The sequence below is a fragment of the Carya illinoinensis genome, chromosome 3, assembly GCF_018687715.1.
Source record: "Carya illinoinensis cultivar Pawnee chromosome 3, C.illinoinensisPawnee_v1, whole genome shotgun sequence".
Classification (NCBI taxonomy): Eukaryota; Viridiplantae; Streptophyta; class Magnoliopsida; order Fagales; family Juglandaceae; genus Carya; species Carya illinoinensis.
Window position 1 is genome coordinate 45,051,573 of NC_056754.1, and position 24,037 is coordinate 45,075,609.

General features: G+C 35.9%; 2 protein-coding genes across 2 annotated transcripts; both read left to right on the top strand.

Moving 5' to 3' along the window:
- The first annotated feature begins 343 nt into the window (after nt 1–343).
- Nucleotides 344–809, top strand: LOC122304859. Its single transcript, XM_043117123.1, has 2 exons — nt 344–514; nt 612–809. The coding sequence occupies exons 1-2, from the start codon at nt 344–346 to the stop codon at nt 807–809; spliced, it is 369 nt and encodes a 122-aa protein (XP_042973057.1).
- Nucleotides 810–14,112: 13,303 nt separating this feature from the next.
- On the top strand, nt 14,113–14,853 carry LOC122304860. The gene has a single exon (XM_043117124.1). It carries the CDS (start codon nt 14,113–14,115, stop codon nt 14,851–14,853), a length of 741 nt encoding a protein of 246 aa, XP_042973058.1.
- The last annotated feature ends 9,184 nt before the right edge of the window (nt 14,854–24,037 follow it).

Here is a 24,037-nt window from a genome sequence, read left to right on the forward strand (position 1 = left end):
TGCTTTTATATTTTGTTTTACACTACATAAACATTTAGCTTGAATTTGTGCTTGTGCAGTTTCAACTTGTGCAGTTTTGTTCATTGATTGGGCTGGGTCTATCATTTATGGATAAGAAATTAATCCTTGTGTTTCTGTCTGTGCTCATGACATTAAGGCTCTTATTGCCCTAACACCTGACACTAATATGATTTATCTGTTTTCCACAAACACTCCCCTAACGGTAACTAAGTTGCTCCACCTCTCTTCTAAAAAAAAATACTTCTTAACCCAAGCATAAACTAAAAATGAGAAAAACTTTTTTTTCATAGCAACAGTATACTCCATTGCCTATTTTGAGAAAATGTTGTTTGGAGAAAAGATATCGAGTGAAGATTCTTCTTCTTCACTTGTTACTCAAACTTTGAGAAACAATCCAATGTGCACATGTGGGTCACCCGCTTCGCTTAGAACATCGAATACGCCAAGAAATCCAGGTCAATCATTCTTTGGGTGTTCAAAGTACAATTCTCAGGTAAAAAAAAAATATCATCAGAAGCACTTGCTCTGTTTGGGTTTGAGTCAAAATTACAAGTTAATTTACTATGCCTTTCGTTGGTTTGCTTATACAGGGGTTACCACACTGCAACTATTTCAAATGGGCAGATAGCGATAGCGGCCATGAAAGAAAAAAAGGGCTTCTTAAAATAGAAATGAACTCCTTAAGGAAGGAGGAAGAACTTCAGAAAACTAAGGCAGAGTTTCAACAAATAGCCAAAGAGTTGCGAAGAAGAGAGGAAGAGGTTCGAAGTTGGATGGAAAATGTTTGAAATTGGATGGAAAAGGTTCAAAAAAGAGATGGCGAAATTGTCAATAGGGACTTGGGAGTCCAGAGTCAATGCAGAAATATAAAGCTCTATCTTACAATTTGTATATTACTTTATTTCTACTTCTCACGATCACAGTGAATACTCACTGATCGTCAAATATTTTGTATAAAGCTTGAACTTGTGAATTTGTGCTTTAGACTAGTAGTTATGGAAATGTGTAAGAAATTATTAGAACAAGTAGGCAACTGACAGATCATTCTGATGAAACTGCTGATTGTGTTTTTCAGCAAAATGTTCATTGCAGCTCATTTAGTTTGTCTATTTGGAAAGTATGATAGTGTTGTGAAGATAGTGTAGTTGATAAATTCAGGTGCTTGAAAAGTCTATGTGGTACTGTTCAGGTGCCCAGATCTTGAAATAAATTGAACCATGTGAAGCCGAAATGTGCTTATTTTGCTGAATTTGTATTGCTGAAAAGTCTATGTGGTACTGTTCAGGTGCACATGTCTTGAAATAAATTGAACCATCTGAAGCCGAAATGTGCTAAGTTTGCTGAATCTATATTGCTGAAACATTTTGAGGTACTGATCAGATGTCCAGATTTTGCTGAATCTTTATTGCTGAATCTGTATTGCTCAGTTATTTTGCTGAAATGTGATTAACTCCTCATAGATTAAATTGCTCAGTTTTCAAATTTGATCAGGCCGAAATGTGCCTTCTATTATAAAAGCCTATTTTAATAAATTAAATTCATAGGTAAAGTTGGCATTGGTCATATCTTTAGGTAAAGTTGATCCAGTAACTCCCATGGAACATGTACACTGAATTAACTAGCAAAATGGGAGGTACTGCTTATCTGGGCAAGTTAAGAACTCATGCACACAACACCTTAGTAAGAAACTTTAAGTTGGCATCAATAAACCAATTAAGTTGAATGTACACGACACCTAAGTAAGAAACTTTAAGTTGGCATCAACAAACCAATTAAGTTGAATGTATACAGACCAAAGCATTATAAAAAATTCAGACTTCGTATTACAAGTTAACATATCTAAATAAAATAAAATAAATAAATAAAGAGACATACCATAAAAAATGCTCTATATATATAAATCTGTATTAAATAAAAGCTACACTATAGAAGTTAACATATATATATATTAAAAAAAAAGTATAAAAGATATGGTGGTTGTTAATGTGGCCATCAACATCCTGAAATCTGCTAACTTGGGTAGTGTAATACCAATTCAACATCTTGCAAATAATAATCCTGTAGTACTTGACAACAAACCATTCACTCAAGTTACCCATCAACAAGTAGTTTATTTTCATCAAAAAATAATAACTACCACTCAAGTTACCCATCAAATATTAACATGGAATATTTACACATATAGCTGTAGTATTTGAGCAGTACTTTGCATTTGAGCTGGTTGTTTTTCATCAAAAAATAATAACAACAACTCATCCATAACTATCACAAAATAATTACAATTGCAAGATGTTACCCAACAAAAAATATCTATATAACAACTGTTTGTGCTTTAGACTGTTTGGCTTCAGTAATCTGGGCTGCTTGAGTGCCCATCAAAAAATATATATAAAACTGAGCTGCGTGAGTGCCCATCAGCCTTCCCCTTACTCTTCCTTTTTTTGTACAAAACTGCCATGAATCTACCCATTATAAAATTGATATCACAGCACACCAAATCTGAACATGTTGCACACATCAAACTCCCATAGATGAACACCAAATCTGAACATAAAGAAGATATAAAACTCCCATAAATGAACACCAAATTTGAACATAAAGAAGATATCAAACTCCCATAAATGAACACCAAATGAGAACATAAAGAAGATATCAAACTCCGATAAATGAACACCAAATCTGAACATGTTGCACATATCAAACTCCCATAAGTGAACACTTAAGTAGATTTACAAGCAATACATGAATTTTCTTTTCTTGCATACCCAATCAAAGCTTTAAGAAAATCCATAATTCATGTTCATCACCATCCATAAAAGTCAAGCAAATTGTATTAGCTAAATCTGGGCATAAGCAAGCTAGCAAATAAGCTTCAGTTTCAATAGCAAACTTTTTCATTATTAATAATTCATGAAAATACTGATTATTGAAAAGTCAGATATGGTGGTTTTCACGTATTTGAGCAAAATTATAAAGTACACAGAGTGCATTAATTTCAAGATACAAACCCCATTAAGTCACTTATTGCGACGGTTGTGTCTCATACAAGAATTCCGGCTGGGTTCCATCCAACCCAATTTGCATCTGTGAACATAAAGAAGTATTTAAAAATCAACCCAACATGAGGACTTTATTATGGAACATTTACACAGTATGACAAACATAAAGAAGACCATTTACACTTTCTTGAGTCTCATTCACTGCAAAGCCTAATTCGGTTGCACTAAAGTCCAACACTTCAGTAGTGTATTGTGACGGCTAACAATACATAAGCAGAATATTAGTGAAAAGTAACCCATTATGTATTATCTAAAAATTTAAATTCTCCTATCATTAAAAATCCGGAAAATGTTACTTGAACTGGAACATTTTGTGTTGTTCCAACATCTGCTTGTCCAAATAAATTCCTGCACGTTCCAACAACTATGCCTTCTATTCCATGCAGTTACAAAGATAAAAGAGATGGTGTATATATATATATATGAATAAATTCCTCATTATATATGTATTTTATAACAGTAAAATACAAAGTATAAAAGCTAAAATATTCAGAACAGTGCACTTAGTTAACCTGTTTACGCTTTCCTTTTTTACTAGCCTTCTTCGTCGTGGGTTTCACTTTCTCAATCATTGATTTTTTTCTAAGAGATGGCGGTCTACCTTTTCCTCTTACTACATTAGGACTCAGTACTTTCTTAGAACTCACAGCTGTCATTGTGTCGACATTAGTAGTTACAACCTTCGAGGGCAGCTTGTTGGTGCGGTAGCCTAAGTTCATCACATCTAGTTTATCTAGCATATTCTCAGTGTGCTCATCACATGAAGATGCATTTGTGGCTACTTCGTAGATTTCTTGATGATACGTGAATATCTGCTAACTTTAGGCCTATGATCAACTAAGTCATAACTACTTCGTATAAGAGTGTATGTCCTTTTTATGTCTTTCCGTCATCGATCTAGTATGTACTTTTCAGGAACCGAACGGACTTTGTTAACTCTCATAATGCCTAATACATGTCTACATAGTATCCCTCTCATCTCAAACAAGGCACATGAACACTTCACTTCACATTCGGCCTCATTAAAGTACACTGTGTGGGTCACCTCTTTGATGAAATCCTCAACATCCACTTCATCTTCTACATGGTACGTTGCAATTACACCATCCTTCCGGTGTAGAGTAGGAAGATTTGCAAGCATCCCTATTACTTCTTTCTGAACTTCTCTAAATTTATTGCAAGTGTATATCCCTTGAAAAATCTTCTCAAGTGGAGAGGGAGAGACGACGAGAATTGTGACATTGAATGATTGGAAGTCTGCCTCACTTTCACTCTCAATCTTCTTTCTCAATGCATTATCGAACTGATCGAAAAACTCTTTTAAGTTTGTCTTAGCATGAACATACCCATCAAAGAAAGTATTCATGCTCTCGCTTCGTTAGGTTGTACTCATTCCAGCCTAGAAAACTTGTTTCATGAACATCAGTGCCCAATATGTATGCTCAGCGTATAAACTCTTCAACCAAGCATTCTCCTACAAGTTGTACTTCGTAATCAACACTTCCCAAGAGCCCTTAAACTCTTCTATTGTGTGAGAGTTATACACACAATTTAGCAACTGACTTTTCAAACCAGTTTGTATGCACCATGTGAACCTAACTTCTCTTGCAATGTTTTCAAGATGTGCCATAAGCAAAATCTGTGTCGGCTGTTTGGAAAGACGAGACTAATGGCATTTTTCATGGCTTTATCTTGATCTGTGATAATAGCTTGGGAGCTTCACCATCCATACAAGTCAACCAAGTTTGAAATAACCATGTAAACATTTCTGTATCCTCACTAGAAATTAATCCTACCCCCAATAGAATTGACTGGCCATGATGGTTTACACCAACAAACGGTGCAAACGGCATCCCATATCTGTTTGTCAAATATGTCGTGTCGAATGTGACGACATCTCCAAAATATTTGTAGGCCGCCCTACTTCGTGCATCCGCCCAGAATACATTCCTCAGCCGCCCTTCATCATCCATATCCATTAGTGAAAAGAACCCGTCATTCTTATATTGCATCCGAGTAAAGTACTGACTGAGGGCTCCAGCGCCACCTTTTCCAAGTCGAAGGTGGCGTGCCTTGTCAATATAGTTACGACAATCTTTTATAGTGAATGGAAACTTCTCAAACCCACCCGCTTCTTGCACAAGAGAGGCAAAACTCTTGTTCATTCTGATCCCAGCCTGATCATTTATATCTAACACTCTCTTAATAGACTCGCTCACTTCTCTATTGTAGTGAAAGAACCTCGACTTTTCTGGACTTAGGCCGTGATTATGGGAATTGTTAACACTCGACACCTTCAACACCCATTTTTCTAACATCACATTTATCTGTGCCTTACATTCTATCTTTGATGTCGGACGTGGCCTCGTGACATTTTTCATACGGTTCCATGCCTTCCCACCACGAGCACAACCCAATGTGACATATCTAATACTCCCATCCTCAAACCTATGACTCCTTTGTGTCATAATCCCAAAACCGGATTGTTGCCGATATCATTTATAGTAAGAAAGTAACTCCCCTTCAGATTTGAACACTATTCCCAACTTCAGCTCCTCAACGATATCGGCACCTTCAGTATTTGTACTCCCGGACTGATCGGCATCTTTGAGTTCAACAGCATCCCAGGACTGATCGGCATCGTTAGGTTCAACAGTATCATGAATGGAGGGTGTAGACAAACTTTTTCCAGTAGACTCGGGTGATATATGTTGGATTTCATCCACATGGCTTGAACTTGTCGATTGAGCACCAATCGGAGAGAAAACTGATGAGTGAAATGGGGGCAGTGGATTTCCCTGCAATTACACCCACGAAATTGATTACAAATATTGATAAAAATAACCACTATACTTAAGAAATGAAGTATCCTCACCTGACTAGTCTATGTAGATGGCTTTGCATCAGGACGCTCCACAAATGGTGGTAACTACGCATGTGGCATTGGTGGATGGAAACCATGCATATAGTTTAACAAATCCAGATAAAATGGTATTGGTATCGCCTAACATATAAAATAAAAATGATTATGAAACAAAGATGTACTGGTGCCAACTACGGAACAAAACTAGTAATGATAATGGTATAAAAGCTGAATATTACAAAAGTGATAAATTCCTACCTGGGACAGAGGATTTATTGCTGGATCTACGATAGGAGGTGTAGAGGAAGATGCATGCTCCTTCCCTTTCTCCATCTAGGGAATATTTTTATACTATAAAAATCAGCTTATATAAATTATATAAAATGCAATAAATAATTTGGAGCTTAGCTTTATATTACCTAAACCCATTGGTAGCAATATACACTAATAGATATTATATACGCTCAGAATAATGTATCATTTAGAAACTAAATTGATATGGCCGCAACTTTTTATCAAGAGGACTTAATACATACAACCATGCATGATTGCATATGTGGAGTTTATGTGCATGCTAGTTCTAACTAAAATAGATAGTAGTACAAGACTAAATATGGAAAATTATGTCTTCTATGTTACTGTTGACCATGTTCAGTTTTTCATAGTTTGATTAATGTGCACTTCTATTTCAACGCTTGTATGTATGAATAGATGCATACTATATTTTTTTTCTAAGCAAAGAAAAAGAATTATTAAATAAAAACAAAAAGGTCAAAGAAGAAGAAGAGCAAGCACGTACATCTGATTTGTCAAATTATAACCTTTTTTTTCCTCCTTTCGGCTATGTATCAAATTGGAGTTCAGCTCTAGCCTTTTTGGAAGGAGAACTTTCCATGAATTACCATGGTTTCACACATTGTTGTGTATTAAGCTTGTCTTCACCAGTCTCACGTTAGTATAGGATTGATAGTCCTATGATATCCAATTAGGTCTTTAAGCATGAGATGGGATGGGTGCCTTAATGCAGTCACCATTCTATGTTAGTATAACAACCAACTAGCTAATATGGTCGTGTTTCCTCCAACTCAAGCTTAACATAGGTGCTAAGCTAGCCAGTGTAATATTGGTTACTTCACAAATATTGGTTCTAACAATACTATCCTTTGTAATTGCTAACAATACATTCACTTTCATTTTGCCAAACTAAGACAAAGAACTGGGATGGATAAAGAAAATGAATAAGTTTTAATACTTGGCATTTTTCATTGTCAAGGACCCAAGACCCAAGACCAAGCAAACTGTTCCTTGTTACTAAACTAAGCAACCCAAACACCGTAAGACATAGATTAATTTGTACGTCCAAACAGAGGTTAAAGAAAATCAAAAGCCTCAATCTTTCAATTTTGAAACTGAAAAATGAACACCTCCATCAGATGGTGAGGATCAAAGAAACAGAGAAGAAATATGTCCAGCAAAATGTTTATTAAAAGAGGAGAAATATTTCGAAAAAATAAAAAAGAAAAATTAGCAATAATTAAAATCATGAAAGAAACAACAACCACAAGCATAGCAGCCAATATAAGCACAGAAACTTCCAAGGACCACAGCACGGATCAGAGACACATGAACTCTGATTCAAACCAAACATTTACCTATTTTTAGCTAGGAATTTCAAAGCTTGCAAACACCAAAACTAGAAATTACTCCTGAAGACTATCTTCCTCCACGTGATCACACACTGGAACATAACACATGGATTCGGACGGAGACAGAGATCAAGCACAAATCAAACAGAGATAAAAAAATAAAAAATAAACAGTACAACCGAAAGGAGAGGAAAAATCACTACTTTACGACCAACATGAATTTATTCACTAGTTTATGCATAAACTCAACGTGAATTTCCTCTTTTCATGTTCTGAACCACCAAAACAAGTGAATTTTTACCTACACATGAGAATAAATTAAATAACAACATTATCCAAAATGCAGCATGTTGGTTGCTAATAATGCCTCTAAGACCATGTATAACACTTCTGTAATGTTTTTGAGATATGAGGGCCGATTATTTCACTAGTTTCTACTCGACTAATCAACTATTATAAACCGTATAATCCCTATGAAATCCCAAGTCAGGAAAAATTACCTTCTGTTCCAACAAGCCTCCGACCCTCACTCTGGCCTCAATCTCCTGTATTTTCAGGAAACCAACCAACGCAGCCTCAACCCCCCCTTCTTCTACTGGTTTCCTCGATCAGCAGCTATGTACACTATGTTTGGTTGTAAACCAAAATAAATAAAACTTTGTAAGATAAAGGAAAACACCACCTCGTTATACAAGAGTAAAAAAATGGTGAAAAGTTACATGCTTATTTTCAAATAAACAAGAAAACTAAAAATACCTTTTCGGGAAGCACATTTTTGCATGTGAAAGTCGAATGCTACGTGAGATTCTCCTACTACGACTACCATGTACTCTAATGGTATAAAATCGACCGGAACAGAGACCATTTGAGGAACCTGTCAAAAAAACATAGACCACTTAAGGATCAAAATAAAGAAAGTGAGAGATAGATGAAAATAAAGTTAACTGATCAGAGGGTTGATCACCACACTAAAAATGGTGGAGAAGATTCACTGAAAAATGTACGTGCGTGGTCGAGGAAGCTCTCGCAGGAACTAGACGGGATGAACGAAATGATGAAAGTTTCTAAAGGAAGCAACTTTCGCATTTCCCTCTTTTTCTTGTTTTCCATCTTTTTTTTTTCCTTATTTTAACTTGCCACGTCATCTTTCGTCCGCATATTGGTGCGCCGTGTGCTTGCATATAGAAGTACTCTTTGAAGAATTCAATTGCATGAAACTGGCAACTTTTTGGTACTTTTTTAACAATCTAATCCACATCAGACAAGCAGCTTTTTGAACAGTCCAACTTGGATGGCAGATTTGATGTCGTATCTTCCTTCGCGCCATCCCGATATCAGATTTCTAAACTTCTCAGATCACTTTTATCAAGCCAACTCCCTTGATCACTTGTCCAATGGATGTTCTCGAGCATGGCCTCAACATTATGTGGCATTGTTGCTTCTGTTAAAAAGAGAGGAAAAAAATAAAGATACCATTTACCATTTTCAAACCAATGTAGAGACTTCACAAAACAACTCTTAAATCTTCTCAAACTCCTGCTCTCTACCTTGCGACCATCGTCCACCATGAACCAATTGATCTCAAGTAAGCTTCTCTCTCTCTCTCTCTCTCTCTCTCTCTCTCTCTCTCTCTCTCTCTCTCTCTCTCTCTCTCTCTCTCTCTCTCTCTCTCTCTCTCTCTCTCTCTCTCTCTCTCTCTAACATTCTAACCACACTCAACTTTGGATTTACAAGGAAATAGAATCTTGGAATTGCAAGAACGTTTCCAGTGTACAGACTTGGGTAAAAGCATGTTTATCTTCTTGAACTCCAGCAAGCTACTCTCTCTCTCTCTCTCTCTCTCTCTCTCTCTCTCTCTCTCTCTCTCTCTCTCTCTCTCTCTCTCTCTCTCTCTCTCTCTCTCTCATTGTCAATGAAAATATGCTGCCCTTGTTTACAAAGCTACCCTGACCATCAGCCACTACAACAAAAATGTTTTTTAGTGACAGTTTAGAAATTATGATGGTCTTCAAACCGTCACTAAAATGCATTTTCTATGACGGTTTGTGGTAACCGTCACTAAATATTGGTTAGGATTTTTTTAAACTTTCGAATGTGTCAATTATTTTGTTCGCACATCACATTAATGTTTGAATGTTATGTCTACTTACGTGAGAACGTGAAAGTTTTTATTGCTAACGTTTGAAAGTTAAAGCTGTAATGTTCGAAAGTTAGATGTTAATTTATATTTGCAAAAATTGACTATAATATGTATTTTTTTAATATTAAGGTTGTTTAAGCTAATATTAAAAAAAATTGAGAATAAAAATTAAGCTACAATACATACATTAAATAATATTGTTCATTACATAAATTGAAAATAAAAAATAAAATATGATTAATTTTTACAAAGGACATTCAAAACTGCTGGTTTACAAATGATCGAAACTCCTCAGTCAATGTCTCAACCTTATTGTTTAGGACACCTACATGATAGGCAAGATGTGTGACAGCCTGATCTATATGCACAATATATCTATCGATTTGTCGGTCTATATGTGTCTTCATATCTGTCATCACTACATCAACCCAGGTAGGTCTCATATCTCTCGCAGATGCATCCGCTGGCTACTAACTACTACTCGTAGATGGGGGAGCAACACTAACCCCAGACTTGGTCAGAGGAACAAGATCTGATATAGGACCAGATTGAAGCCTAGTTAAGCCTCTTCCATGTCCAATGCTCTGACGTTGTTTTCATGTCAATGGGGCTCATCTGGTTTAGCATCATCTCCTCCGTCTGGAGTGGCACTCCCTGGGCTAGTAATAATCTATTGATGATGACTCCGTACGGGAGGTTGTCCATTGTATAGATGCTCACCTCATAATGGATTCGCTCAAATATAACGAGTGGCAAGTCAATGGGCTCTCCACGCTCCAAGCGAATCAGAAACTGTGCACGAGCCGACTGAATGTGGTCTTATGTGCCACAGTGTCTACATTTGTTGCAACAAAGATTTACAGCATGAGAAAAAAAGGCAGCAGTTGATTTTGGTTGAAGGAGTTCGGCCTATCGAGTTTCATGCAGTCTTTGCTAGTGAAGATATAGAAATCCTAATCTCACTCATCATCACTGACCTCAGGAGCAATATCCTTGCCCTCAAGCCGATCTTTTTCATGACCAGCCATAGTGTCAACAGGGCCAGTAAATGAAACGAAAGTGGCTACATCTGCCTCAGATGTACTTGGAGCTAATGCAATTGCTATGTCACTAGCCTAGCAGCTGTCGCCTTAGATTGGAAATGTGGGATCTAGAGTAACTCGGTTATAACATCAGCCGAGAACTCAAATTGTACACTGCGTACAGTGGTGGTATAGGAGGATGCGTCGTTAGGCATGGTAGTCATCCCCATGTAAAACTCCCGAACCATTGTGGGGTAAATCTTTACCCTCAATGTGCATATTGGGTCCCAGCCTCTCGTGAGAAAGACATCTCTCAGCATCTTCCACTTCCAACTGAGCTCATCAAACTCATTAATAAGTATTTCTCGCTCACCTATCACTGTTCGCTCCCCCAGCCGAGCAATGTCAAGATTGCCTCCGTCCCTCCCTCGTTTCCTAGTTGTCATATAGTGAGCCATATACTAAAAAAAAATATTAGAAAAAATTCCAAAAAATCATTAGAATTACATATATATGCATATTACGGTAGGTTTGGATCATATACAAAATTCTCATATCATCATTATAAATTTACATAATTTCAATAGCAAATATAATAAATAATTCCACTTTTTTAATAGCCAAAACAATAATAATATAACGAAATTATATTGGAAAATTTAAGGGACATATGTTCGAATATCAAGTAATTAACATTCAAACGATAATATTTTAATAATTAGAAAGAATTTACGTTTGAATGTACAATGAATGCACTTTTGAACATAAATCAAGAAGTTTGAACATAAAGCATTAACGTTCGAACGATGATAGTTTAATAATTAGAAAGAATTTACGTTTGAATATACAATGAATGTACATTCGACCGTAAATTCTTTCAACTTAAAATCAAACGTAATTAGATAAACATTAGAACATAAATCACATCCACAACATGTTCGCACGTAATAATATTAACATTCGAACGTTTATTCTAATTGAAGAAGACGAACAGTTAAAGTTCAAATGTTTTATCCAACGTACTCTTTAAACGTTCGATAAAAATGTAGTTATTTGTAATATTTACGTTCAACATTAATATGTAATGTTCAAACGTTATGAATTTTAAACGTCACACGTTCAAACGTTTCTTCTAACTGAAGAAGATGAACGGTTTCCGTTTGGACGTTTTATCAAAAGTACTCTTCAAATGTTGGATAAAAACGTTTGAATGTGTAAAATTTACATTTGAATGTTACATTGGAATGTTCGGACGTTATGAATTTTGAACATCAAATGTTTGAACGTTACATGGTAACATTCGAACGTTACGAGGTAGAAATGGTTGAGTCGACTCAGTCATTTCTGAAATCTTGGAAACTCACATTTCGGGGCAAAAAACCACCATAGAAATTATCTATAGACTACAAAAAAAGTTTTTACGATGGGATTTTACCCATTTGCAACCAGTGGAGGCCGAAAAATTAAGAAACAAATCCAGCCTAACTGGGTTTCAAAAAATACAAACCCACCGATTAAATTGCACAAAAATACTATAAGGGGAGGGCACATTACCTTTTCGTAACGATTGTGGCGGCGTATGATGGCGGCAGCGGCGGCATGAGTGGCGGAGAGTTGTGACACTGACATGAATGAGGGAGAAATGAGGAGTTTGCTGTTAGGTTACAATTTATATACAATTAACGTTCAAACGTTTACAACAAAACATTCGAACGTGAAGTCCCCATATTAATATTTGAACGTATTATTGTTGACGTTCGGACGTTTAACACAATACGTCCGAACATCAATCATTGACATGCGAACGTAGACATGTGAATTGGCTTATATCATATTCAAATATATTATATACTATTAATATATATTAATAATTATTATTTTAAATTTATTATTGTTTATATTGCTAGTATAGTTATATAATATATGAAATAATATATATATAGTGTGGTATATATTATTGTATACTTATAATATAATATGTAGTATATGATATGTATTATACTATAATATATATATTACTAGCCTATATATATATATACTATATATATAGTTATTGCATTTAATATATTGTATATTATATAATATATAATATAGTATATAATAATCTATATTATACATAATAGATTATATATAATATAATTATATATAATTAATTATATATAATAATATTATATTACATGTAAATTATTAATATCAAATAATAAAAGTGAATAATTAGGATAGCAATTAAAATATACTGGACCTTAGAATATGCTAGATTCAACCATTACAAATAATAAATCATGGAAATTATAATGTCTTTCATCTCTTAAACAGAGTAATACCGAAGCATTTAATCCATTTCTGGTAATTGGTTTTACAACCACTTGTACCAATCCAATATGTATAAAGGAATATTTCTGCTCCTTATGATGTTTAATGGCTTCTTTTATTAATAATTGTAATGATTCATAATCATTATTTAGACTAATAGTTTTTTCTACTGTTTTAATTGTATAATTAGTAAGAAATGATAATTTTGAGGAAAAAGTTGATTGTTTATATATTTGATTTTTAAGTACATTATGAATTGTCCAATCTTGTAAATTTTTTTCTATGTCTATTATACTATAATCTTCTTGGTTTACATTTTTAGTTTCTATAGATGTATTGATAGTAGATGTTTCAAGTTTGAATAAAGAATTCATTGAAACATAATTTTTATGCAAAGATTTCATATATAAAAGATAAATAAGTAGATTAAGATCTTGAGGGAACACCACCGAGACCACCCTTAAAGCCTTCTTGGCATAAATGAGCTGACCAACGGATTTTTATGGCTTACCATCACAAGATTCTCAATATACTCTATTTTCTTTTATATAGGTTACCGTTAATAAAAATTTGTATCAGTGAATTTTTACTTTTATTTTTTTTTAATAAAGCAAGAATGCTTAAGTGATTTCTTACACTTTTAATTTCTAATCTTAATCTCCTTTAATATGTTCAATATCACAATAAAAGATATTTAAAATAGCTTGTGATCTTACAAATATTTGTTTAGCAACCAAGTTCTTTGATTAAAACTTCCTTGATTGATTTACAATCAATTTTAAGTAAAAACTTTTGATTTAAAAGATCAATATATATTACTAGACTATATACTATATAGTCTATATAATTACTTATATACTTATATACTTATATATATAGTATTCAACTACATATATACTTTTTTTTCCTCTCTTTTAGAAAGGTGAGGCTTTCTCTTTAGTGTTCTGAGAACATAGAGGTTTTTCTCTTGAACGTAGTTCGAAGAGGCTGGTCTAGTGAGTTACGTAAGGTGCTGGTTTGTTACGCAAGTGTTGTTGCTAGTTTATTCATGGCAGAGGAACTGTCCAACCTCTGTGCAGGGCTACGACTTACAGAGGAAGAGAAGCAAGAAGTCCACGTTCTAGTGGAGGAAGTTCTGTTATCCATTGAAAAAAGCAAGAGATGCTTGGTAGCCCTTGTAGTAGCTGATAATGAGGTTAATAAAGGAGCTTTTCAGGCCACAATGAGTAAAGCATGGAAAGTGGAAGGACAGGTCCTTTTCAAGGAACTCGGCTCCAACAAAGTTCTGATAGGGTTTCAGAATGTCTATGAGAAGGAACGAGTCCTGGAGGGAAGGCCTTGGTCTTTTGACAGGTCCCTTGTGTGTTTGTTCAACTGCGAAGGTTGCTTGGCACCGAAGGATTTTGAATTTAATATCGAACCTTTCTGGCTACAACTGCATGATCTACCCTTTGTTAGCATGAATAAAACTATGGGAGAGAAGGTGGGAGCGGCAGCTGGACAGGTTGTTTCAATAGACGTAGATGCAGGCGACATGGCATGGAGAAGCTATCTAAGGGTCAGAGTGTCGCTGGACATAACAAAGCCCCTTATCCATGGCAAAGTCTTGAGTATGGGAGGAAAACGTTATTGGATACCTTTCAAGTATGAAAGGCTACCAATCTTTTGTTTTCAGTGTGGGGCAATCAAGCATGAAGCACTGTCTTGCTCAAGATCTCACTTGGGTGGAAAACCACGAGAGGAAGCTGCAATGCAGTATGGATCCTGGCTTAGAGCCAGCTCCCAGTAGAGAAATTCACAGTTCTTTGGCAAGAAAGGAGGTGATTTCAAGAATTCAGGCAGTTGGCGCCAAAACAAATCTGAAGATAGTAGGTATGACAGAGATGGGATGGGACAGAATGATCATGGCAAGCATGCAGCAGATTTAGAGCAAGCCGATATGGGGAGCTCTGACAACTACCAACTTAGTGGACTTTTACATGGCAAAGATAGCAAGTACAACACCAACAACCATTATGACATCCCCCTCCAGGCAAGTTGTGATAGCCTTGGAAATCCTCATGTGACCAAAGAGGATGCTAGGGACCACGTGCAATCTAAACTAGTCCCACCCAACCAAGACCTAGTTACAAGGAAAGAAGGACTGCACAGTACAAGTTCTCCCAGGGACACCCGTCAGGTTAGCTCTCCTTCTCAAAACTCTCCCATTAAACAAGTTAGGATGGGTCACCCTAAAGGACCCACGTGGAAAAGAAGAGCAAGGTGCCTAGGTCCAAAGGGAGTACAGGTTCAAAGGTCCAGGAACCTCCTGATGTTCCCATGTTTGAGATCAATGACAGAAACAATAAGAAAAGGCCAGGCGAAGAGTGGCATGGACTCATCATGACTAGAAGGAGAGCAAAGCAAGCTAAGTTGGCAGTGGCTGGTGTCCAGCCCTGCCAATCCCCATGAAACACTTAGCTTGGAACTGCCGAGGGCTTGGGAACCCTCAGACAGTTCTTAAACTTCACCTCTTGGTGAAGGAGAAGAGCCCGGATGTGATTTTTCTATGTGAAAATAAGTGTAGAAGGGAAAGAATTGAGTCCATCAGGGACAAACTTAATTTTGACTCATGTTTTTCAGTGGACTGTAATGTTAGGAGTGGTGGTTTGGCCTTTATTTTGAAGAAAATGGAGGCCGAGTTAGACTCTTATTCACATCACCATATTTCCATCTCTGTTAATTCAGATAATATGAGCAATAAAATGATCTTAACTGGTTTCTATGGCCAACTTGCAACTACAAAAAGAAGTGAAAGTTGGGACCTATTGAGACTAATCCATAACAAAATCAACAACCCTTGGATGTGTGTAGGAGATTTTAATGAAATCCTCTTCCAAGAAGAACAACTAGGCTCTAATGCTTGCCCCTTCCAACAAATGGAGGATTTCAGAGTGGCTCTAGCTGAATGTGGATTGAATGATATTGGTTATATTGGCTCCAAGTATACCTGGGTGCAACAAGAGGGAGGGTTCAGACTTCACTAAATCTAGACTGGATAGAGCATTAGTAAATGAGGATTGGCTAAGCATCTATGCTAATAACCGAGCATATGTGCTCCCAGGCCAGTGCTCTGACCATAACCCTCTTTTTGATAGAGTGTGTGAATCCTGATCAAGAAGTAGTCCCAAAACAGAAGATTTTCAGGTATGAAGTAGCTTGGGGAAAAAGAGAGGGTTGTGGTGAACTGGTGCAAGCTACATGGAAACAGAATTTTTCTGAGAGACTAAAGATCACATCTATTAGGAAAGTGATGGAATTATGCAGAAACAAGCTCAAGTCCTGGAGCAAAGAGGCATTTAGAAACCATAAGAGGCTACTAAATCAAAAAAGAGAAGTATTAAGACAGCTACAAGAGTCTAATCTAGGCCAGCATAGTTGCCAAATTAAATCTGTTCAGAGAGAGTTAGATGGACTTCTGGAAGAGGAAGAGCTAAAGTGGAGACAAAGAGCCAAGCAAAGGTGGTTGAAAGATGGAGATAGGAATACCAAATTTTTCCATAAATGTGCTACTCAAAGAAAACAAGTAAACTTTATCAAGAAGGTTGCTAGTGAGGAAGGTGTGTTAGCATACAATCAGGAAGAGGTTGCCAAAACTTTCCATTTCTTCTACCAGAACCTGTTTACCACCTCAAAACCATCGAGTATAGAAGCAGATCTGCAGTCTTTTCAGCCTTCAATCAGTGAAGAAATGAATGCTTTGTTAACTCAAGAGTTTATAGAAAAGGAAGTGGTTACAGCTATTAAAGGCATGAACCCACTGGGATCTCCTGGCCCAGATGGCTTCCCAGCTGCCTTTTACCATCATCACTGGGACACTGTTGGTAAGAAGGTTACAGAAGCGGCTCTTGAAGCCCTCAACCATAGAAAGGGAAATAGTGAGCTCAATCAGACCTATATAACTTTGATCCCCAAAAAGAAATCCTCTCAAGCTGTTATAGATTATAGACCCATCAGCCTATGCAATGTTCTATACAAGATCATTTCTAAAGCAATTGCTAATAGGCTCAAACTCATCCTGCCCAACATTATCTCCCCAACTCAGAGTACTTTTGTTCTAGGGAGATTAATCTCAAATAATGTGGTTGTTGCATATGAACTGTTGCACACTATGCAAACTAGACTAAAAGGGAAAATGAATGGTTTTATGGCCTTAAAACTTGACATGAGTAAGGCCTATGACCGTGTGGAGTGGGTTTTTTTTGCAAAGAATCATGGAGAAGATGGGTTTTGCTAACAGGTGGATAAGTTTGGTGATGGAATGTGTGTCTACTGTTAGTTACTCACTGCTAGTCAATGGAAGCCCTCAAGAACCATTCTCACCTTCTAGAGGAATCAAGCAGGGAGATCCTCTATCTCCCTACCTCTTTATAATTTGCTCGAAATTCTTAAGCCACAGACTCAACCAAGCTGAAATGCAGGGCCTTGTTTCTGGTATCCCAGCTATTAGAGGGGGCCTACATGTTACTGACCTGTTGTTTGCAGATGATAGTCTGGTCTTCTGTAAGTCAAACCCAGCTGAGTGGAGTAGGTTACAACAAGTCCTTAGCAAGTATGAACAACCTTCTGGTCAAAGACTGAACCTAGACAAAACTTCTATATTCTTCAGCAACAACACCAAGATAGAGGTGCAACAAACCATCCTCCAACAAGCAGGGATTAAAGCCTCTAGTCCATTTGATAAGTACTTAGGATTACCATCCTATATTGGAAGACAAAAAACTAAAACCTTCAGTTCATTGCTGGATAGAGTCAAGTCTAAAATGGCAAATTGGAAGACTAGTGTGTTGTCCCAAGCTGGGAAAGAGACCTTGCTAAAATCTGTGTTGCAGTCAATCCCAACCTACAGCATGGGAATTTTTAACTTCCCAAGTCTATTATAAGATGTCTCAACCAGTTGTTGCAATCCTTTTGGCAGGGTCAAAAAGATAACAGGTCGAAAATACACTGGATGAGTTGGTAGGCCCTTGGAAAACCAAAGAAAGAAGGGGGTCTGGGTTTTAGAGATTTTGAGTTCTTTAACCTTGCATTGTTGGCCAAACAAGGGTGGAGGATCATCAAAAATCCATCCTCCGTTGTAGCTCAGATCCTAAAGGCTAAATACTTTCTGACTTCAGATTTCTTATCAGTCAAACCAAAAGCTAGTGAATCATTTGTTTGGAGGAGCTTCCTTTCAGCAAGATCTGTTCTAAAGGAGGGACTTATGTGGAGACTAAGAGATGGACAAAAAGTTAAGATTTGGCAGGATAGGTGGCTTCCATGCCCTTCCACCTACAGAGTGCAATCTCCTGTGACCGTCCTAATTGCTGATGCAATAGTCTCTGAACTTATTAATCGAGACACAATGTAGTGGGATCTACCCCTCATCCAAGCTATTTTTCAGAAACTGAGGCAAGCTCAATCTGCAAGATGACCCTTAGCCCATGCAGGAACCAAGATGTATTGACTTGGAGGTGCTCAAACAATGGTAGATTCACAGTGAGAATTGCCTATCACTTACAAGGCTCCATCAAAGAAGACAGCAAGGGCCAATCCTCAGAAAAACCATGCTCTTCAAGCTTCTGGAACAGAATGTGGGGCATCTAAGCTCCTCAAGCCACCAAGGCCTTCCTATGGAGGGCTACAAATGAGTCCGTTGCTACGAATCTGAACTTGCATAAGAGAAAGGTGGTGGAGTCTCCACTATGCCCAATCTGTCTCAGGTACCCTGAATTAGTCTCACATGCCCTCTGGATTTGTACAGCAGCTCAAGACGTGTGGCCAAAAAGCTCAAGAAGGGTTCAGAAACTGGACATCCTAAATGGCTCCTTCAAAGCAATCCTAATGACATTTTGGAACCAATTATCCAAGAGAGAACTCACTGAAGTTGCAGTAACTGCTAAGGCAATTTGGCAAAGGAGGAATACTTGGATTTTTGAGAAAATGTTTCAGTCCCCTTCTCAGGTGTCAAAGCAGGTTCATGCTGAGATGGTAGCCATTGTTTCTTGGTTAGAAAGTGGGGGAAAACAGGTTAAGCACCAAGTGGCACCTAGTTCTGAATGGTCTGCTCCTCAACCAGCCTTCTTCAAAGCCAACTAGGATGCAGCCATTAATAAAGATAATTCTAAAGTTGGAATTGGTGTGATTGTAAGAGATTCGGAGGGCTTGGTTATGGCCTCTCTATGTTCTTCTATTATACTAAATCCTAATCCTTTGCTTGGGGAAGTGGTAGCAGCCGTAAGAGCAACTACCTTGTGTACTAAACTGGATTTAACTCAAATTGTACTAGAAGGAGATGCTCTCAATGTGGTTCAGGCTGTTCAAAGTGAAGAAGAAAATTGGAGCTCATTTGGAATGGTAATTAGAGATGTCAAGTCCTTGTTGTCAAAGGTTCGGGATTGGTCAATTCAACATACTCCTAGGGAGTTCAATGTAATTGCCCGTACTCTAGCAAAATATGCTCTGACTTGTTCAGAGGATTGTATCCTTCTGGAGGATTACCCTCCATGTATCCAGCATTTACTCTAATGAAATGCATTTGATCCTTTCAAAAAAAAAAAAAAAAAACTATATATATACTTGTAAAATATTATATAGTCTAGTACTATATATATACTAGACTATATACTTTACTATATACTTTCGTAGTATAATTATAGACTATATATTTTTCTTATATATATAGTATTCAACTATATATATACTTGTAAAATACTATATATATATATATATTAGACTATATATATAGTACTAGACACTACAATAGAATAGCTATTTCGGGATGAAAAGTTTTGTCTCAAATTATAGGGATTTTGTCCTAAAAAATTTTTTGGGACAAAAAAAATTCGTCCCAAGGTCATCCCTACAACACTATCCCAGAAGATATTTTGGGACGAAAATCACTATTTTGTCTCAAAATATATATTTTGGGATGATTTTGAAATTAACTGTTCGATACCGTTCGAACGTTTAATTTTTTTGTCACAGCTTAAATTCGTTCCAGAATATCGTTCAATGATTACTATTTTACGTTTGAACGGTATTAAATTGTTTGAACGATTGAAAAAATACATTCGAACGAGTACACATTTTGAGAACCTTCGAACGTTATAAAATAGCTTTACGTTCGAACGTTAAAGGAACAGATCGAACGGTAAAAGAGATCAAACGGATAAAAGTTATGTTTGAACGCTACGTTAATAAATTGTGTTTGAATGTTATTTGATTATCTGATGTCGTTAGAACGTTTTAATCAATGGTGTTCGAACATTACATGGTCGTTCAAATGATAACTATTTTATTAAAACCCAATAATAATAAAAAAACCAAATAAACATTCATAATATTAGAAAAAAATACATTAGAAACTGTTTAATACTCACAAAAGTTTTATAATAAGTGTGAACTAATAAATAACCATGAGACTGAGATTGTTCGTACATAATTAGATAATCTCATAATCTATACATAAAAAATCATCAGTTGCTTGGAGGCCTATACTGTTGCATAAGCTGCTGCATTTGGAGTTACATCTCTCATCTGAACTCTTTTTGTTGTTCTTCATGTTGTTTGAGACGCATCTTCATGTCTCCTTATTTCGCCAATTGAGCCTCTAACTCATACTACCTTGCAACTAATTCTTCCATTTTGCGATTCGCATTCTCTTATACTATAGAGGTCGTAGAGGCAAACCCGGAAGAAGAGGAAGAGGGAGAAGGTTTTACATAGAGACCCGAACCCCTCAAATATCCTAAACGTTGACCCAAAACTTGTGTAAAAATATCAACATCATTTGTTGAGGAATTTTGATTTGACGCAAATTCAGCACGTATAGCAATCATTTTATCCTACACATAAGATAAAGAGTTAATATCATCATAAATATTCTAATATATTTATTTAAAACAAATTATAATACTTACATAATTTTCACGGGCATCAGGATGACTCCACTCTCCATTACAATTAGTATGTGATGCAGCATATAATTTTTTCATATCATAATTGGTATATCAATCTTGCTACAATAAATATTTGTTAAGATATAAAGTCATTAGGATTCATATATTTAGTTAACTATATACAATAAAAAAAAATAGTAATACCAATTTCTTAGAGAGGCGATGGAAAAATCTTGAGCATGCATGATGATTAATCTTCAATTTTGATCTATTTGTTTTGTTTATAGAACTTCCCTCCTACATGGAAATTGAAAATATTAGAAAGGAAAATTAAAAATAGGACAACTAAAATAATTAATTTAATTATACCTTATATGATGGATCCTCAAACATGTCATAAAGTTTTTCCCACTCATGAAGGTTGGACATCTTGAAAATGATGTTAACGTGCATCTTCCATATTCTCGAATTTATTATAATGCTCATGACACCTCGCCTTATATTTTCGAAATGCATTACTCATAAGCTCTTCTACAGTCTTACGCTTCTCTCTTCGATCAAAATTTAATTCGAAATCATCCTTAAAAAAAATTACACAAACATATTATCATTTATAATATTCTAAATTTAAGTAAAATATAAAAATTTAATAAACTAAATAAATGTTTTAAACATTAACAAACAGCGTTTCTTGATAAGCTCTTGAACATCTTGGGGGACTTTCTTCCATGAAATCATTGCTAAAGGTGCATAAGTTCGTGTAAGAGCACCCACATGCGATGCAAGCCAAACTGTTGGTTATCATTCACATCCGGTATGTTCATCAAGAATGTTAACCTTGATCTTACCCACCTTACAATATTTTTCCAACGTCATGCCTCGACTTTGACGAGATTGTACTGTGAACTCTATAAAATATAACATTGTAATCAATTTTCTATTATAACCTTAATTAATAACTTTTATGACTACTAAAATTTTACCTTGTTCTATAGAGTCAATCTCTAATGGTGAGTCTGAAGGAGAGCTAGAAACAGGTGGAGATGAGATGCCAACTTCCTTTCTCTTTAGTGGCATGATTTTAAAAAACTGATACAATATTCATTAAGTAAAATAGTGTTCATCAAATGTAATGTGAACACATAATTGGTCAATCATAATTTGTATCAGTATCATTTAACAATCCAGTTTCATCATATGTAGATACTTCAGATGATTCAACATTTTGCTCAATTGTCGCATCAACAATTTCAGCCTCAATATCTTTTCTATTTAATGGAATTATCTCATACTGGCTCAAATCCACAAACAAATTAAAGACGAGCTGACTCTGTTGGTATGCTTCTTGAGTAGAGGGATTATCTTCTTCTTCATCTCGTCCTTCCGCCTGAGCGATAATATCATATATATTTCTTAGAGAATATTTTTGTACTACTCGCCATTGATTTCCTAACTTCGGGTCATCTAAGTAGAATATTTGAGATACTTGTGAAGCTAAAATAAAAAGATCATTTTCGTACCATTTTTTTTGATATATTAATACTCAAAAAATGTTCATTATCATGGACTCCAATTCGAGGATTGCTTAAATCCCACCAATCACACTTAAACAGATACACTGCAAGCTACCTTAAATATTTCATTCCAATTATACCAACAATAATTTCATAAAAATCAATATTTTCTCCATCATAACTTTTCTCGACTAGGACACCATTATTTTGTGTTTTCCTATAACAATCTCGATCCGTTGTGTGATACCTAATTTTCTAAAAAATACATATAGAATATCTTGTAACGCGTCTCGATGGGCCACACGCTAATGCATACAATTTATCCGATATATCGTTTGGATTATTCGCATGCATTTGTACAACCTATATATTGAGTAAAACTTCTATTATATCAATAATAAACAATCAATATTTTAAATTTGGTTATTGAGTAAAGCATATGTAATATCATTACCATTTGTTGAAAACATCTTGGGAACTCCTCTTCGTGTTTCTGGTTTATATCATTTACCCCCAGTTCTTTGAGCATGTTAATATGATCACTAAAATTAATGATTATCACAAATCTTTTATATTCTTAGAATTTTGCGAAAGTAAAGGAGCGAATTTAAATTAAGAAAAAAGTATAACTTACTTCAAGTGGTTCTCTATCTCAGGGCAATTGTTCAACACGTACCACTAAACTTTCCCAAACTCTCTTCCACATAAGTCATAACCACGCATTGCACCAAGTGGACGTACTTGTTGGGAAAACATAGAAAACACATTTTGTTGTCTTGCTCGGTCAACGTCAAAGTTTCCTTTCGGTTGATCAAATATAGTGTCAACTCCGTAGAAATATTTGGAACAAAAGGTATGCCACTCATCATCAATATATGCTTCTGCAATTGATCCTTCTGAGCGAGCCTTGTTACCAACTGTACATTTCAACTTCCCAATGAATCGTTTAATGGGATACATCCATCTAAATGAACTGGTCCTGCAAGTCGAGCCTTACGTTGCAAATGAATGGCTAGGTGAACCATGACGTCGAACAATGACAATGGGTAAATACTTTTTAGCTTACACAATATTATGGCAACTTCCCATTCCATCCAAAGCTTCTACATTTAATGTCCTAGCACATAAGTCTTTAAAAATAAACCCAACTCAGTCAAAGCCACGCGCACGTCTCTAGTCAAGTACCCACATATACCAATAGGCAAGATACACTGTAAAAGGACATGTCAATTATGACTTTTTAATCTAGTTATTTTCCAGTCATTTGTTCACACACACCTTGTCAAATTTGAGGCATAACCGTCTGGTAATTTAATTTTCACTATCCACTCACAAAATGTAGCCCTTCATTCCTTGACAATGTATACCACCCAATCGGCATGTAAACAGAGGAACCATTTTCTTACAATTGCATTTCTGGTCTCATTCCCAACTGCTTCAAATCCTTCCTTGAGTTTAATCTATCATTTGTTTTTCCTTCAATTGACATCAACATTCCCAATATGGATTCGCATATTTTTTTCAATATGCATAATATCAA

Bases quoted from the DNA above. Each gene is read 5' to 3' on its own strand.
- LOC122304859 (XM_043117123.1), top strand. From the start codon at position 344: ATGTTGTTTGGAGAAAAGATATCGAGTGAAGATTCTTCTTCTTCACTT. The intron at 515-611 runs GTAAAAAAAAAA...TTGCTTATACAG, and splicing joins GTTCAAAGTACAATTCTCAG to GGGTTACCACACTGCAACTA.
- LOC122304860 (XM_043117124.1), top strand. From the start codon at position 14,113: ATGGCAGAGGAACTGTCCAACCTCTGTGCAGGGCTACGACTTACAGAG.